At 41.1% G+C, this 18,586-nt stretch overlaps 1 protein-coding gene across 3 annotated transcripts in view; it reads left to right on the top strand.

The window, feature by feature from the left end:
* lrrc4ba (leucine rich repeat containing 4Ba) overlaps nucleotides 1–15,167 on the top strand; it is a 48,511-nt gene extending 33,344 nt beyond the window's left edge. For all 3 annotated transcript variants that reach the window (XM_089128523.1, XM_039686219.2, XM_039686218.2), the window contains one exon: nucleotides 1,055–15,167. In XM_089128523.1, coding sequence (XP_088984649.1) covers nucleotides 1,055–3,007 — 1,953 coding nt within the window. In that variant the 3' untranslated portion in view covers nucleotides 3,008–15,167. The remainder of the gene's footprint in view (nucleotides 1–1,054) is intronic.
* The last annotated feature ends 3,419 nt before the right edge of the window (nucleotides 15,168–18,586 follow it).

Raw genomic sequence — 18,586 nt, 5'->3', positions numbered from 1 at the left:
CTACAAAAGTAGGCTTAGTGTAGTGTTACCACGTTAACTTTAACACCTGCATACACAGTATTAACAGAATAACCATAATGCTTTGTTCATTATAAACGGGGGATTATGAATTATATTGAGAACGTTGTAATGTTACATAGGAAACGTCACATGGTTGAACGGCTCAATTTGAGACAAGGAAGAACATAAGGAGATTAAAATAAAAACCCTGGATAGCTTTTTATCATTACATGATGATTGTGTACAGGCATTGCCAACACTCATTTCAGTACAATCAACTTGTAAAAGTTCATGTTCCATTATATGACCCCTTTTAAGCACACACAGCAAGTGTTTTCAGTTGGCTAAAAATGCTTTGGTGGACACTCGGGCTTAGGATCCAGAAAAACCCACTATAAGTATATTCCATGCAACTTAAGTGCTGTTTTCCAAGTCTCCTAAAGCCATATGATAAATGTGCCTGAGAAGAAAAGACTAAAAGCTTTTAATTCATTATTCATAATCTTCTCCTCTGAAATGGTGCAACAATATTGAACTGAACACTGTTTAAAAGCCAGTTCAAATGTGTCAAATTACATTTAAGTGCTGCAGCAAAGGAAGATATGCTATGAACAATAACTTAAATTTTATTATGTTCCTTGCACATAGCTGTCAAATAGCTTAATTTTAAAGATGATTTTAGGTTGTTGTTTTTTTGTCCTTTCTAGAGATGGAAAAAGTGGCCACTATGAACTGAAAAAAATAAAACAATTACCCTTTGTTTTGGATTAAAAATAACAGCATCCTGTTTTGGAACAACATGAGGTTGAATAAACAATGTCAATTTTTATTTTTGGGTGAACTATCCCTTTAATCTGTTTTTCTTCAAACATTGAGAGTGAATGATAACAACTTGCAAAACATTTTATCTTTAAAGCACAACAATCAGTAATGAATGTACTTTTTTAAACTTTGTCTATGACTTTGTATTTTCAAAAATGTTCATCCTTCACAGGAAGAAATTGATCACACATAACTCTAATCCTAAACTTGTACCTGTAATTTTCTCACTTAGGTGATAAAATCAGACACATTCAAACATTTGCGGCACCTGGAGATCCTCCAGCTCTCCAAGAACCAGATTCGTCAAATAGAGGTGGGTGCTTTCAATGGCCTCCCAAACCTCAACACTCTGGAACTGTTCGACAACCGCCTCACACTGGTGCCATCGCAAGCCTTTGAGTACCTCAGCAAGCTGCGAGAATTGTGGTTACGAAACAATCCGATTGAGACCTTACCAGGCTATGCCTTTCACCGCGTCCCCTCGCTGCGACGTCTTGACCTAGGCGAACTCAAAAAGCTGGATTATATATCTGACGCAGCCTTTGTTGGACTCATCAACTTGCGCTACCTGAACTTGGGTATGTGTGGCCTGAAAGACATCCCTAATTTGACCCCCCTGGTGCGACTGGAGGAGCTAGAGTTGTCTGGGAACCGTCTAGAAATCATCAGACCTGGATCCTTCCAAGGCCTGGAATCTTTACGCAAACTATGGCTAATGCATTCTCAGATGTCGGTCATCGAGCGCAATGCTTTCGATGATCTCAAGAACCTAGAGGAGCTCAACCTATCCCACAATTCCCTACACTCTTTGCCCCATGACCTTTTCACACCCTTGCAGAAGCTGGAGCGAGTACATCTCAATCACAACCCTTGGGTGTGCAACTGTGACGTGCTGTGGTTAAGCTGGTGGCTGAAAGAAACTGTGCCGAGCAACACAACCTGCTGTGCACGGTGCCATGCACCACCCTACCTAAAGGGAAAGTACATTGGAGAGCTGGACCAGAGCCATTTCACCTGCTATGCCCCCGTCATTGTGGAGCCGCCCACTGACCTCAATGTGACAGAGGGCATGGCTGCTGAGCTCAAGTGTCGCACCGGTACCTCCATGACTTCTGTGAACTGGATCACACCGAATGGCACCCTAATGACCCATGGCTCCTATCGGGTCAGGATTTCCGTGCTGCATGATGGCACACTGAATTTCACCAATGTAACTCTGCGTGACACTGGCCAATACACATGCATGGTGACCAACTCAGCTGGGAACACTACGGCAACTGCTGTCCTGAATGTGACCGCAGCAGACGTTAGCGTCAACTACACCTACTTCACCACGGTCACTGTAGAAACTGTGGAGAGTACGGGGGACGAAGAATCTGCATTGCGTGCCATCAACGAGACCATTATTCACATTCCTGGGCCGACACCATCCGGGCACCTCTGGGATAAAGTTGTCCCCACTACTGCGTCTTCTCTCTCAATCCTTGGCTCATCATCTTCTCCCCGCGCAACCAAACCCACTTTCACAGTTCCCATTTCTGAGCCCAACTACCCCTCTGGAATAGACGATGTCATGAAGACCACCAAAATCATCATTGGTTGCTTTGTGGCAATTACCTTCATGGCCGCTGTCATGCTGGTGGTGTTCTACAAGCTGCGGAAGCAGCACCAGTTGCACAAACACCACGGGCCGGCACGAGCCATTGAGATCATTAACGTCGAAGATGAAATCGGAGCGGGAACAGGCATCCGTGGCAGCGGCATCTCAGGAGGATCCACAGTACCGCAAGGAGGGTCCGGCGGACAGAGCTTGCGACTGCACCACCCTGAAATTGTCAACCTCCCAAACCTTGCACGAGCAGAGCATCTCAACCATTACTACAAGGCCCATCACTTCAACAATAACATGATGGGTCTGGGCCTTGGTGGAGGCTCGGGCGGAGGCCTAAACAATAACAACAACCCCCCGCCCTGCTCCCAGGCCCAGAATATCCCCATCTCTTGCACGCAGGTGCCAGTCTCTGCAGGTAGTACATCATGTTCCATGCCTTCTTCAATGCCTCTGCCGACCCTTGGCATCCACGGGTCACTGAAAGGCCTGATGAGTAAAGGGCAGAACCCACAGATCGAGCCGTTACTTTTCAAGAGCGGCTCCAAGGAGAATGTCCAAGAAACCCAGATCTGAAGTTGAGAAAGTGAGCGGAAGGGAGAATGGTAAATGTACGATACGAAATGGAGAAAGACTATCAGGGAGACAGAAACAGATGAAAGGTACTGGCCTTTCAACCCCTATGGGTATGTTCTCAGGAGTAATGAGAAAGGCAGACCCAGCATTGTATGAAATATAGCCTACACAAGAATACAAGATACAGCTGTGAAATCACTACAAAGTAAATACGCTGGCAAAGAGGGGTAATTTTTCTAGAAGGAAGAAGGCAACCACACCGCAGTTTAAAATCAAAGTCTTTGCCATACTATGATCTGCACGTATCAAGGGGATCATCTGACATCAGCAAACAAAACCACACTTGCCAATACAATATAAATCCAGTTTTTGTATAATGCAAGATTGATAATTATGTGCCAAACTTGCACCAATCTGTGCCAAAGCAAAATCTTTGCACATCAGCATGTGTACAGACACATTTCAGAAGATCTGTGCGTATACTGTACACCATCATATACAGATCTCCATCAATAAAGCAGGATGCTACAAAAATCAAAACCATACGCATCATTAGGTAGGAAATGTATATAGAAATACATGAACAACCTTAAGTATTTATGGACACTGGCTGAGAACAAAAGATCATGTGTGTGAATGGTTTAGAGAATCGTAAAGCTCAGATGACAAAAATGGATAATTCAAATTTTGTAGAGGTTCGTGGTCAAATGAAGGAAGGATGGATTAGTAGACCAGCACTGTGTTGAGGGCTTGTTTCTTGATGATGATGGACTCAGTTTCTCCCCTTTCTCAAAGGCTGTCACAGTTAAGGGGAAGATGTGAAAAACAAACAAGAACCTAAAGCGCAAAAAGACAATGAAAGATATACAAATTTTAAGAGAATATATAAACTATGAAAGTATACCTGATATATAAATATATTTTCATTCAGAGAAATAAATTATGAAGAATCTTTACATTTTTCTGACCGAAGCCACGGCTTTTGAAGAATTAGCAGCTGCTGTAGTAGCGCTTTGTCACTGATAGACAGGGATGGATATTCTGGAAATTGTGTTTGATTTCAGATACTTTGGCTTTGTTTTAAGTCTTAAAAGTTTCTCTCTTTCCTGTTCTACAACTAACAGGGTTATTGAGAAGAGGTCATTTTAATTCACATTATATATCTACTGTTTGATTCCACAGGCCTTTGAGATCCAAATTGGGTCGATATTGGTTATCACCATTGTCAACAGAATTATAAGACAATAATGATGATACTGTGTAATGCAATGAAACAAAAAGTTTATCTACATGCTGCTATTCTGAAAAAAACATTTTAGCGAAACCCGATTTGAAAACTGAATAAAAAGAGGCTCCTGTTGACATTGCATTACTACTACTATCATCATTATTGAGCAACATCAAGTGTCAAAAGCATAGCAGATTTGTTTGGTTTCATTGTTTTTACCTAGAGGTGATGTTTGTGTAAAAATTGGTTGTCGCCACAGCTGATAATCCCCTCAGTTAAACTGGAATAGCAGTGGACCCTCTGACAATGACAACGATTTGCTTCAAGCAACACAAAGCCACAACAACAAATCCAAACAAGGAAATGGATGGGCCTTAAAATGGCCCCCTCAATGGCCTGTCCCCTTTGTTTTGTACAAGACAAAAACTTTACCAGGACCCTGCTTTTTTGCCAATGTGATTGAAGGAGATTCAGAACAGAACACAAACTCTGGTGAATACAGCAGGGGTAAATGGATTATTTCAAACACTGTGTCCAGACATGTGGACGGCATTACTGTTTGAGCAGAAAGCCAATGGAAGGATGGCTTTTGAAAGGTAAGAGAAAACCCACTCAGTGAGCAAGATTGGAGTTTGGAAAGCTTTTTTAATGAAAAAGGACAAATAAATGACAACTATAGAAACTTATAGAGCTCTTTTAAAACAAAACTATGATGATAATAAGTGTCTTTCATTATTTGTTTTTATATAGTTTCATTTTGTTTTGTTTTTCCTTTTTCAAAATCAAGTGTTATCTTAATTGTAATATTGTTATTGTTATTATAATTAGCTAATATTACACGTTATAATTATGAAAAATGTTCTGTTAGCAGAAGTCAATTCGAAATTTTAAAAAAAAATTATATATATATATATGGCACACAAAATGACAACTGAAAATCGTGAAACTTGGTGGCATTGATTTGTTCTATGTTTGTGTCTTTTCTTTTTCTCATGTATTTGAGGAACCACTGTATGTAACCCTTAGAGCTTATATACAGTGTGGAGACAGTTCTCCCGGGATGCAGACAGAATGTGATTTGGCTGGTGGTAGCGTTCTTCTCTGCAGAGAAAGAAATGAGAGAGAGAGAGAGAGAGGAAAGAGAGACTGAGTTTCTAATAGAAGCTTGTTCTCAGATTGTCACCCATTATCAGTGCCGAGAAGTGCGACTGTGCCATGTCAACACCCTGTTGCCACGGCAACACGCCTTCGCGCTAATGTGCCAAACACTGTCAGAGCCAGGATGCCATCTTTGTGGGTCCCTGTGCCTGTGTTTGTCAAACATTTTTAGCCTACAACATGTACAAATATCCACACGCGAGCACACCACCATGTCAATTGTCATCCGACATATTGGCGCACCCATACTCTGGCACAGTGTCCCAACTGGTTCCCATGGTGAGGTTTCCCTGGCAACTGTTGCTGCTGCGACGGTCCCCATCATAGCGTTCAGGTCTCTGATGCAAATGCGAGGACAGAGGCAGTATAGGACGCCATTTACGAGGACATAACAGTCTTCTTAAATTGGAAATTAGCATATTTGCAGCACACTGCATATCAATAAACCTCCTTACCATTGACATTCATGAACATTGATTAGCAGTCATCAAGATGCCCATATCTAACATGTCATTGATCTTCCATAGGCACATCATCCCCTAGTCTTAAAATTAGCATATTCTCCCTCTCGTACCGACGATATGCATAAGTTCATTTGCTTCTGGGGTGAATTGCGTATACATCTGTTTGCGTGTATGTGCGTGCATCTGTGTACCAGACACAGTAATCGTATTACATTTGTGCTTAAGGCATATGCTTTCTTTCCAAAGCAACTTACAAGAAAGTATTGCCAAACTTATTGGTAGTGGGACAGGGCAGAGACTGTTACAACATATCACATATCTCGTGATCTTCACCTAGCCTGCAACCTCAGATATATCTCGCTTCCTGAAGTCTTTAAGCATGCGAATGCTGTGACAAAGGTAGGAAGACAGGAGCCCTCTCTCTCCCTCGTAGCACTGCGGTATCTGAGTCACGGGGCACAAAACACACACACACTCGTACACATCAAGCCGACGAATCTCAGCTCTCATAAACATGCTTGGCAGAGAAATACCCTGCTCACCAGCTGGTTTAGGACTTATGCAAAGTGCACCAGAGAATGTGGTGGTGCGGGTTTTGGCTTAACCATGTGTGTGTGACAACTTTGGTAATGGCCATTTCAGATTTTGGAAGCTTATTTGAAGACATCCAAGTATTTTGATCATTGTTTTTCATTGATCAAATTTTCTTTGCCCTCCGTGTGTGTGAGTGTGAGAGAGAGCGCGAGTTTGCGATGTGTGTTTTACAGTAAGGGACTATGTTCCTGCACATGATGAGATTGTGTATGCATGTTTGTGACATCTGTGTTTTTGTTGCGTTAAGAGACTGTCGTGAGAGACAGCCAGAGTCAGACATCCATTTTCAAATCCACGCGTTAAATCACTTTAGCATATTTTCCAATGCTTCAGGCTTGTGTATGATCTTCTGAATGATGCTCTTAGCCAGAATGGAGAAAAACATCAGTTGTTGATTTTCTTTCTTTTTTCCCCTCCTAAATACCCCAATCGAGAAGTTAGGGGCCAGCCGTGCCAATTTCTTACCGGTTGAAACGGTGGGAGGTACTTCCCTAGTAGCGGTCGTGATACATAATTCAGAAATTCAGACGTGTGGCGATGGTCTCCTTTTTTTTTTTTTTTTTGTTAAAGCTGCAGTCACGCTCAGGCTTTGACAGACAAATCTAGGACAGCTCTTGCTTTTGGGTTTGGGGGTTAAATATCTTATTCCAGGTTTGTGTTTGGTCATTTGCACTTTGGTCCTGGATTCATCAGCAGAAGATAGCATTGGTCCCTGAGATGTGATAGTCTGAGCCACAAAACCAAGTAGAGCACACAAACAACTAGCTTCTACTCACTTGAGAGTGCATCGCTAGAATATCAATTACATCTAAGTTAAAAATCATGCTGGTGGAAGCTGTAGTGATGGTCTGTTTCTAAAGCAGCTGTGAGGGATGCAGTCATTCTTCACGTATTACACTGCTTCATTGTAATTGTCAGGGCTAGACAGAACAGACAAATCTTTCATGGCAGGGTGTGGATGTAGCTTGTGTCCCTAACAAACACAATTTTAACCACAGTTCCGCAGCCTGTCATGGCTCTCTGACACCGATGCTCCCTAATGTGAGGCTGGCTTTAAAAAAAAAAAAAAAAACATCATTATGAAATGAAAAAAACTCAATCATACGTTTTTGCTTGTCAAGAAAATTTCATATTTAGATTTTTCTAAAAACAAGTCTTAAACTATATAAAAAAATCTAAATATTCCATTTTCTTGACAAGCAAAAAAAGTTTTTTTTTATTGCACATTTCATTGCAAATACAGTATATACCATAAATAATTTATTTCTGGCTTTGCATCACAGAAATAAATGATATTTTAAAGTATATTAAAATAAATAAACATTATTCAAAATTTTCATTTTATTTTCAAAAACATTAAAAATAGTAACGTAGAAGAAACCTTTTAAGTCTGTCTGACATTTATCTTTTAATTGAGCATATTTTTATTTCAGGCTAATTTGTTTAGGTTTAGTAATTTCACTGAAAAGATTATTAGTCAGTTATTGAGATGCCCTTTTTAAAAAAAAAAAATCACTGATAAATAAAAATAAAAATGCTCATTTAAAATTAAATTATCACACGGTCTTAAAGGTTTTTTGTTTAGTCTAAATATATATAACTGTTTTTTTTTTTAAAGAAATTAACACTTTTATTTAACGAGGATGCATTCAATTGACTGTAAAGGCATTTATATTATAACAATATATTTCAAATAAATGAACTTTCTATTCGTAGAAGAATCCTGAAAAAATGTATCATCATTTCAACAAAAACATTAAGCAGCACAACACGATAAAAATAAATTTTTCTTCAGCACCAAATCAGCATATTAGAATGATTTCTGAAGGATCACGTGACACTGAAGACAGGCGTAATGATGCTGAAAAGTCAGCTTTGTCATCACAGGAATAATATATTTGTGGCGAGCAGGATGAGGCCGGTGGCGCGAGTGGTATTGAGCGACACCTGTGAGGCGCACCGGTCTCGCACCTCTCTCTGCCCTCGGCCTCGTCCTGCTAGCCACAATATTCTCTAAAAACTGATCGTCTTTTTATGGCCTACAATGACAGACTTCATATTGAATTCTGTGTTATTATTGTAATTACTATTATTTGCTGGTCAGTGCACACAAAACTATAGTCTGCTTTAATGTTGAGGGTGAAAGAGAGAGAACCAGTGTAGTTCAACCCTGAAAACTTATTTAGCCCCTGAGATTGAGTGTGTGTGACAGATTTGAAATTGAGCATTAAAGCAGCTTGAGTGTGTGTGTGGCAAAAATCACACATGATTTATCGTGTTAGGGAGCGTATGTATGGTTTGTTTGAACATGTGCCTCATTTGCCATTGTAGATGTTGTGTGGGTTCCTTGATACCCATCAGGACATTTACGTGCGCTTGTGTGTGTGAGGAGTTTTATGAAGAGAATGAGATCCCTTGTTCACGGCGTCTCTTTGCGTCATCACACTGGTCTGTACAAGAGCCCGCAGCAGCTTGTCAAACACTGATTGCCGCTGAGCACACACAAAACACCAATGCAAGACTTTATCCAGACCCTCACCTTAGTCAATAAAGAGTGCTTTTACCCGCCTCCTCCCTCGAACGCACACATGCGCCTCACAGACAGAGATAATTAGCCTACATGTGACACCTCAGACTCGGAAACCGCATTATGTCTTCTGTGGCATTTCATACAGTTTGTGTCTTAATGTAATCCTCCATGGTAGAAGTTTCTCAAATGCCTCTGTCATTTATTTTGGTTGGATGCCACTTGACATGGGCCAGACATGTTGTATGTATACTGTGCTTCTGCATGTCTGCAGTAATACCCATCTAAAAGTCGGTCTGGTTTTAGAGACTGCAGGTTGTAGCTTGACTTGGATGTCACTCGGCTTTGTGATGGTGGTCATGTGGCTGATTATCATCCATGTGTGTTTCCTGGAAACGTCAGAAAGACCAAGTTTTGAGATATTGACTCTCCTTTAAAACAAAAAGCTAGGTTTCGCAAGGCTACGAAGTTAAAGTTGAGTGTGTTTGCAAATGGGAATGATTTACATAGCTAAATTCAGTTCACATAGATTATTTCAAAGGACAAATCCCTTTTTTCAATCCTGTGTGTACTCCCACAACGCTCTATGGTTTAGAGACACTCTGGTTTAGAAAGTTTTGCAACTTTTGACTGCTATATATCACTTTCTTTATCAGTATTGTTTGTTGTCTTCAGTTTAGAAGCAAGGTTGCTTAAAACATGGTTTTTCATATTTGACGAGACCCGCTTTCCTAAAAAAAAAAATAAAGCCATTTTCATGTATTTATTGTCTGAGGAAAAAAAAAGATTAAGTGTGATTATTATAAAGACATTCAAATTAAATAATTAACTTAACTTATTCTCATTTTACTAAAGTAAATTGTTAAAACATATATTATCTGAAAAACTTCTGTCAATGAATGATATTAAAAATCTGAATGAAATAATGATACGAAATAATCTGTAATCTTAAAAAAATATATTTTATGATTTCTGACTGGTCTTTAGAAAACAGAATAAAAAAAGTAATTAATTCAATGTATATTCTCTTAAAAATCTTGATAGCTTAAGCAATTTTGCTGCTGAGCTAGCAAAATCCTCTTGTAAGGATGTTTAGATATTTATGATAAAAACAAGACAAAAATACGAGATCATTTTGCAGTATAGGGTTTTGTAAAAGCGTGACAGCGTCGTGAATGAGTCGGCCCTGGTAAAACCGCTGAAGCAGCATCTTGGTTCCTCTGAGGATAAACTCTCAGTTGAGTTTCAGACCGAGCCTTTTGCTGCTCTTCAGCCCCCAACACAGTTACTGTTTCTGGGTTTTGGGCATCAAAATGGCTATGCCCTGTGTGATGTTTGTTTGAATGAAGTTGGAAAGTGAGGATGTATGTTAGAGAGGCAGTCCACTGGAAAAACGTTGGACAGTCTCCAGCCAGCCTGTGGGGGAGCAATGAGCTGTGACCCCATCACCTTATGATGAACCTGCTCATGCTGTGATGAAGCTGAAGCTGCATGTGAACCTGGTGTGGGTTCACGGGGTCAGAGCGCAGGCGAACTGAAGGATCTGAATGTGACCCGTTACAGTGTAGTGCGGCGGAATCGGAACAAGATTTGCAGAAGAGGCGAAACAAAAGCAGGCCATTATCTCAGCACATTAAATCTCACACACACTGAGTTTGGTGCAATAACTTTAACAGGCACAGAGCGGCATAACAGTAAACATTTATCAATATGAAATAAAGCTTAACTACAATTATTGATTTCACTTTAAACTTCTCCCCCCTTCTGTTAGCTTTCAAGCTTTTGATTTATGTTCACGGAGCAGTCATTTTTGTAAAACAATTTCCTTTCTATCCTTCCCCAGTGGGGTTTTCCCAAAACCACAAACACTGAGGATGATTTGATAACATTCGTATTCTAGCCCAGAGATTTTTATACTGTACTTTGTGTGTCAGGAAACCATCAAAAATGAAGATCTTTTTCATAAAATATAAAGGCAGCTATTCATTTTAACCCATTTTTATTGTGTGAGAAAACTGAGACAACTCAATTTAAATGTTTCCAAAAATAAATAATTGCGATTGATCCACCGAATTTTTCATTACAAAAGTAGGCCATTTCCTGTGACTGCATGTGACTTCCTCATACGCTATAAACGTATTTGGGGCTACAAGTGTATTTATGATCACGATATAAAAAAATTAAATAAATAATTGCAACAAATTTTGTACAGATAAAAATCACAGAGAAAAAAAAAATTGACTTAAAAGTTTTTTTACCGAGGTAAAAAAAAAATCTTTCCACTAAACAAACAAAAAACGCAAACTAGGGCTAAAATCAAGGCTAAAGTTTTTCCCTGCAAATAAACTCACACTCATTTGCTAATTCTTCTGATAAATCTATGACAAAGAACAAGGAGAGAGAAAACAGAGGGAGCGATGAGATGAGGCTGGCTGTCATAGGACGTTCTGACATGTCTTGTCACTAGTCATCATGTCTTATTTGAGCATTTGTGCGTGTAGGCATGTCTGCGCCAAGGACTTTGTGAACTAAGTAAGAAAGGTGTTCGTACATCTACAAAACAATGAGTGCGTGGGCATATAGGAGTCTGCATTTGTATGACGTGTGTGAATGTGTGTTTACCATATGTTGTAGGTGTCTGCGTGAACGTTCTGTGCGTTTGCTGCATGTGGACGTCCGTCATGAGTCATGTGTGTCTCGGTGCAAGCGCGTGTCTATGGGACATTGCTATCCTTGTATGTCAAGCGTTGCTGTGGGCTGTGATGACCTCACTGTTATAACCTGCAGGAATGAGAGGCGCACAGCTGACATCACTACGCTCTCTCTTTTCTCACCCTCTTCCTCCTTCCCTACAATCTATATCTCCTGACATGCGGAGAACGCATCAGACCTTTTTTGTTCTGAGTCACTTACTTACAGAGAAAGGAAATAAGAGAGTAAAAGGAGACATTCTTTCTCTCCGTACCTTATGCTCTTCATTCAACCCTTTAAAGGGATAATTTACCCAGAAATGTAAGTTCAGTAATCATTTATTTAACCCCGGGTTGTTCCAAACCTGTATGACTGAACACAAAAGGTGAATTTTCTAGAGATTCTTTTGAATTGAATGAAACTGAGGCTGTAAATCTTCCAAAAAGATGCAAAAGCACCATAAAAGTGGTCCATTTGACTCGTGCGCGGTAATCCAAGTCTTCTGAAGGCATATGATACAGTAGTTGTGTGTGACGAGCAGTTTGAAATTTAAGTTGCTATTCAATAATGTTCCTCCAGTGAGCTGTAAACCGTTACGACCGGATCATCAAGTCAGTGAGCCGAACCATTGAGAAAGAAAAGAACTGAATCAGTCCGAATTATTCCGAGTGGTTTTGTGAACTGGAGCAAATAATTCATTGAAAAGATCATGCACATGAAGAATCCAAATTGAATAATGTTTTAAATTTCAGCCTATTTCTCACTCAAAGCTTCAGAAGATGAAATACACCACCTGAGTCGTATGAACCCCTGCGCTTTTTCACATTTTGGAGCTCGAATCCTCATTCACTTCTGAAAATATGGCCAGAAAATTCCCCTTTTGGGAATCAATTCATATTGATTTGGGACGTCAGTGTAATACAGCATTATTTAACGATCGCTTAATTCTTTTGCCGTTTAACCTTAGTTTCCCAGATTCATCTCTTGTTTCTTTCTCTCTCTTTCTCACTCTGTCTCCCTTCAGCCTCTCGTTTATCCTTTCTTCCTGTAGGACCAGAAATTCACGACTGTCTGGTGTCTAACATACAAACAGGCGCTTGCAACCACAATCCTCTCTTGAGAGATAGAAAAACCAGAAACACAACAGAGAAGCAAACTGATGCCTCAGATATTTCCTTCCCTCTGTTCAATTAAACATTCCCCCCATCTGCCACCTTGGGATGTTTGAGTCCCTCTGAAATATTGAAGGTAGTTGTTAATGTGATTGTTTCTCCTGACTCTGTTTGAACCTGTTAGATAAATCGCTCTGGAATGTGTATTATTAACATCTGAAATGTGTCATGTGTGTGTGCGCGTGTGTGTCTGCGTGTGTGTGTGTGTGTGTGGAGGAGGGCAGATTCGTTCTGCTGTAATGGTTCTGTGCCAAATCTTTTTCAGACCATTCAATCTCTGTTCATGTGCCATACTGATAAATTTATGGAATAAAAGATGTTCTTTTTTCACAAAATAAGTATTGAACTGTGGGTGGTTATTTTGGATGTTTTTCGTGTCATAAACAGGATCAAACAACCAACGGATGCAAAATGGGAGATGTGAGAACCTCGGTGTGTTGTTTGCATAAAACATATTTGCAGCCAATTTTAATTTAGCAAATGTACATATTTTTTCAGTGAAATTGGATATTCAGTGAGAAAAGAGCTGATTTTTGGATTTTATCCTTTGACTGGATTGTGAAAAGGGGAGGGGCTTAGAAGTAAGGCAAGTCATCAGCCAAAAAAAAAGTTATATAAGTGCTGCAGCAAGTAATTTCATTTTTATAAAAAAGAATATACATTATCCCCCCTCCCCCCAATGTAACAACATTCACTTGTGTAACACACAATAAGACCATTGAGATATGTAGTTGACATGTTGACATTTAACATCTGACTCAGTGAGTTGTGTAAGTTTATGGGTGTGTCTTAAAATGGAAACGGTGTAGCTATGTGCGTTATGCAGCCATTATGTCAATGTGCTAGCGCTGCTTTGACACCAGAGAGCTGTGACTGCGCTTGCTGCAGGGTGTTTAGGTTGACCCCGATGGCTGACCTCCGCCTGCGCTGTGTGAGTGTGCGTGTGTGTGTGTGTCTCTCTGGGCTGATGTTTAGCCTGCAGTCTACACGCCTCCTGTGCAGGCTAAGGGTTAGCTATGGGGTTGGCATCTGAATAATACTGACTCAGGGTTACAATTATTGGCTAACCTAAGGGTGTGCATTCTAGTCTGTATATGAGGGTGACATTGTGATTGTGTTCCTTCATGTCCATTTGTGTTTTGCATATTAGATTAGGCTACAAAAACAAGGGACAGTTCATGAGAAGCTCTGTGCTGCATGCGTCTGAGTAAAAGGTTTCGGCTGACGTTTCATTCCACCCCAGTGAAGGAGAGTTCTCAATCCATGAATATAAAAGTATGCTTGTTTATGAGTATCTGTGTCTTTATGAAGGGCTAGTGTCACACAGATGAATAAGGTCAAAGGTCACTGATATTTATCAGCGTGTTTGTTTTATTTTCCAGTGAAAATATTTAAACTGTCTTAAAACAAGATGTGGTTACATGAAATAAGGAGGCTTTCCCATCTCAGAGAATAATACCTTTTTTCACATCACATTTAAAAAAAAATAATAAAACATTTGCTTAAGAAAGAAAAAACTATTACTTAATTATATATCATTATTAGGCACAATTTATTAAATTTTTTTAATCATTTATAAATATATTTATAAATAAATATATGTAATTTTACTTTACATATTTATATATACTGTATATATAAAATGTTACTGCTAAAATTGAATAAATAAATACTAATTTATTGCATTTTTTCTCACCCCAGATATAGTATTATGTTAATTTCACAAATTTGTCGACAGGGTCTCTTTAAAGCATCTTGAATCACCCAAAATAATTTTTGTATTGGTGGTTTCAAACGTAAATTTTAATTCGAACATACAAGCTGCAATTTGATACAAAACGGTCATGTACGGATATACAGATTTTAAAAATCGAAAAAGCTCTGACATCCATCCTATGTTCTTGTTGCGGAGTTCGTCTTCAGAGATCCGCTGAAGGCAGCCTAGTTTGTGAGCGTGTCCTTCACAATGATGATGTGACACACCTCACCAGGGGTGCCCGATCCACACTCGCACTGAATAAATTATGTAAGCAGCTTAACAATCCTCATTCTCACCTCATGGCACACATACATATTTGCGTTAGTGTCAACACAGCCTCGGCTGGGCTCCATCTTCACACCTCATCTGCACATGCAGAATGCTTCTAATGTGCGCAAATGACTGAGCACTGCATCCCTGACCCCTGAATCATTGCTAATATCCCACCCAAATATGAAACAGTCAAGGTCTGGTCATATCAACAAAATTTTAGTCAAAACCAAAACAGTCATGGAGTACCAGTTTAGAGATGCTTTGGTTTTTTATTCAATAAATGTTCATTCCATCTTTGGTGTTGTGAAATTATGTATCTCTATTTGCCTGTCACACTGTGCTTTTTTAAGGTTTTGTGTTTTGTGATGAGTGGCTATTGCGGCAACATACACTTTGATGGTGGTGAGGCTACCTAGATACACTTATAGACCATTTCACAAGATGTAAACAACACTGGTCCAGAAGCACTTCCTGTTTCAGTTTGTAACTGTTTTCTTTATTTCACATGTAAAGAAAACATCTTAAAGATGTTTGTTTAACTTTTGATTCAGTTTTAAATGTTCTGTTGGTTGTATTTTATCCCAGCTTTTATGTAGTGTTAAAAAAACTGGAACAGGAAGTGCTTCTGGACCAGTGTTGTTTACATCTTGTGAAATGGTCTATACATGCAACATACACTTTGATCCTATATTAGACTACCTTGAACCTCTGCGTCCCGTCCAGGGACCAAACATGGAGTCTCCAGAGGTCTGTGTGCGGGTGCCAGAGTTTCCTCAGAGGAAAGGGCCAAGGAGGTGCTGTTGCAAGGAGCATAAGTTCTGGGAACCAGGTCCGGTTGGGCCAATACGGCACAACTAGCAAGACCTGTTTCTCGTCCTCTCTGACTTTGCTCAGTGTCTGTGGCAGAAGGCTCAATGGAGGAAACGCATATTTGCGAAGGCCTCGGGGCCAGCTGAGCGCCAGTGCATCTGTGCCGAGGGATCCTCCGGCCAGGGAATAAAACAACTGACAATGGGTCATGTCCTGAGAGGCAAATAGATCTGAGTGGCTCCGAAGAATCCCCATTTCGAAGGGGTGATTGCCTGAGTGCTCGTCTGCTGCACGGTTGAGAACACCAGGAAAGTGAATGGCCCGAAGCAACCTCAGATGCTCCTGACTCCACAGGAGGAGATGGCGGTAGACCACCATGATGGTTGATGTACGCCACGGTCGCAGTGCTGTCCGTACGGATCAGTACATTCCTGTGCAGAAGCAGCCCCTTGAGGCGGCACAAGGCTAAGTGTATTGCTTGCAACTCTAGGCAATAGATATGTCAATGCAGTTGAGGCCCCATCCACAGACCTGAGACTGCATGCCCGTTGTGTGTGTGGCCCCCCATCCGTTAGCAGAGGCATTTGTGAAAACCACAGCATGCCTGGGCTCTGTAGTCGCGCACTGCAGTCCGCACCTCTTGTGACCCAGAGATGGAAGAATTTGCTCTATTGAGAATGTGGGTACAGTCTCCGGGGAGCCAGCGGCGGAACAGAAAATGAACAAATTCTCCTCCTGGGAGGAAGAGGTGAGGACACCATCTCCCAGAAAGCAACTTCCTCCAACTCTTCGTTGCCCATCTCAGGGCTGCTGAGACAGGTGGCTTCGTCCTCCTGTGAAAGCTAGACATCACAGTAGAGCTGGCTGTGACATCTTGTTCACAGGGGACTGACACCTTTGGAGACAAACAGACTGAGGAGAAACCACAAGTGACATAAGGTCAAGCTCTTGGTCTCCTCAACCTGCTTCTGAACTGTGGAGAGCCGCCGGACACAATCTCCAACAGTGTCGCCGAAAACGGCAAACCTTGTGAGATCAGAGCACCGAGAAAGCGAACTTTGGTGAGGTCTTGCATCTCTGCAAGGTTTAGCCGTGGATAGCTTCTGGACCACCAATGTGGACATCATCTGACCGAGGGCCAGTGCTATGACTTAAACCATTTACTCAGTCAGTCACAATGCACAGCTCAACCCCAACTCAGAACTACCCTTGTGTACTGTGTGTTTTGGCTTCACACAGACTTGTAGTGGGGAAGAGGTGTTTAAAGTTTTCACAAACATCCGGGCAGGCACGGGGGCCGGGCAAGGCGATTACGCGTTGCACTGTGCCCCCCAGAGTAGCCCGGGAAGTGTAGCTGTCAAGTCTGAATCTGATTCAGCATGAGCACACACACCATTACAGTGGGAACTCAGCATCATCATTTCCAGAGGGTAATAGCCCTCTCTCCAGTGCAGTGATCGGCATCTGATCCTCCCCTGGAGCCCTGAATGAAATAAAAGGTTCCTCATGAGAAGGACCAGAAATTCCACCTGAAAACTGCCAGGCATGCAAAACAGTGAACGTGGCTATAACCTTGATGGCACGCGGCACGCTGAGTGCTCAACCTCTCACGAGAAAGGCAAGACAAACAACGTCCCGACGTGGTCATGCTCTCATAAGAGAGCATAAACCACCCACGAACAGTCTTAACATGTTTACGATGCGCTAGAGAAGTGAAGGGTCCGAGGAGGTGGTCTCGTCGGAGAACGCTTACTGTAATCCTCAGATCACCAATGCTATTAATCTAAGTAGCCTATTATTAGCCTATTATTAATCTAAAAGGGACTCCACCTCGTTTGAGGTACTTGAGTCTCAACTGCGCATCTAGAGCGCCGAATGACGCGCGCTGGGTTGACGAGACAACCCATGCTGTCAGCCGGCAGCTCGAAGGCACACGGCACGCTGAGCGTTCAAGCCTTTACGAGAAAGGGCTGACGAACAATGTGGCGATGTGGTTATGCTCTCATGAGAGAACATAAACCACCCACGAACACTCATCATGCTTATCATGCATCACGCAGGCACAAGAAACAGTGATCGTAGACATCAAATGAGGACAGGAAACGACCGCATCCAGAAACACACGGGTAAAACTTCGTCCTGAAAAGGACGCGATCTTCACCCGTGTTGCTCTTTTCACAGAAAACGCTCTCTTATTGTAATGAAGCACACAGGGATAAACGCGGCAACACAGCAGGGAAACTGCAAGCCTGCTGTGTGCACTCAACCAAATACCAGCTGTAACAACAGCTCTTTTGGAAAAAAAAAAGCCTCATAGCGTGAAGCAACAGCTGGTACCCAGGAGATCACGAAGATCGTCGAAGCGTCGTTACACCAACACAGAGAGGTCTCGGAGAAAACAACAGACTCGTTGAGCGTGAAGATAAATTACTAATCTTGAAGCTCATCCACTCAGATGACTTAACCGGTCGGCTCCGAAGCTAAAAGCATATGTGTGTGCACTCGCTTCCACTTTATAATGCTTTAACGTGGAATGCTAGTCATGCATGCCAATATTCATTGGCTCGTTTTAATTCACTCGAAGGCAATTGGTCTCCCTAGCGTGATCTCAATTCGTTGGAAACTCCTTCGACGAGACGTAGGAGTTCCCGAACGAAAGGGAACAGCATTTATCTGAAATATTTGTAGCATTAGAAATGTCTTTACTGTAACTTTTGATCACTTTAATGCATCCTTGTTGAATAAAAGTATTGAATTCTTTCAAAGAAAAAAAAAATCTTACTGACCCCAAACTTTTGAACAGTACAAGATTACAAGATTTCTATTTCAGATAAATGTTTGTTTGAACTTTCTATTCATCAAATAATCCTGGATTTTTTTTTACACAACTGTTTTTAACATTG

The sequence above is a fragment of the Pimephales promelas genome, chromosome 3 (genome assembly GCF_988280905.1).
Source record: "Pimephales promelas chromosome 3, fPimPro1.hap1.1, whole genome shotgun sequence".
Classification (NCBI taxonomy): Eukaryota; Metazoa; Chordata; class Actinopteri; order Cypriniformes; family Leuciscidae; genus Pimephales; species Pimephales promelas.
This window is presented reverse-complemented; position numbering and strand designations above follow the sequence as displayed.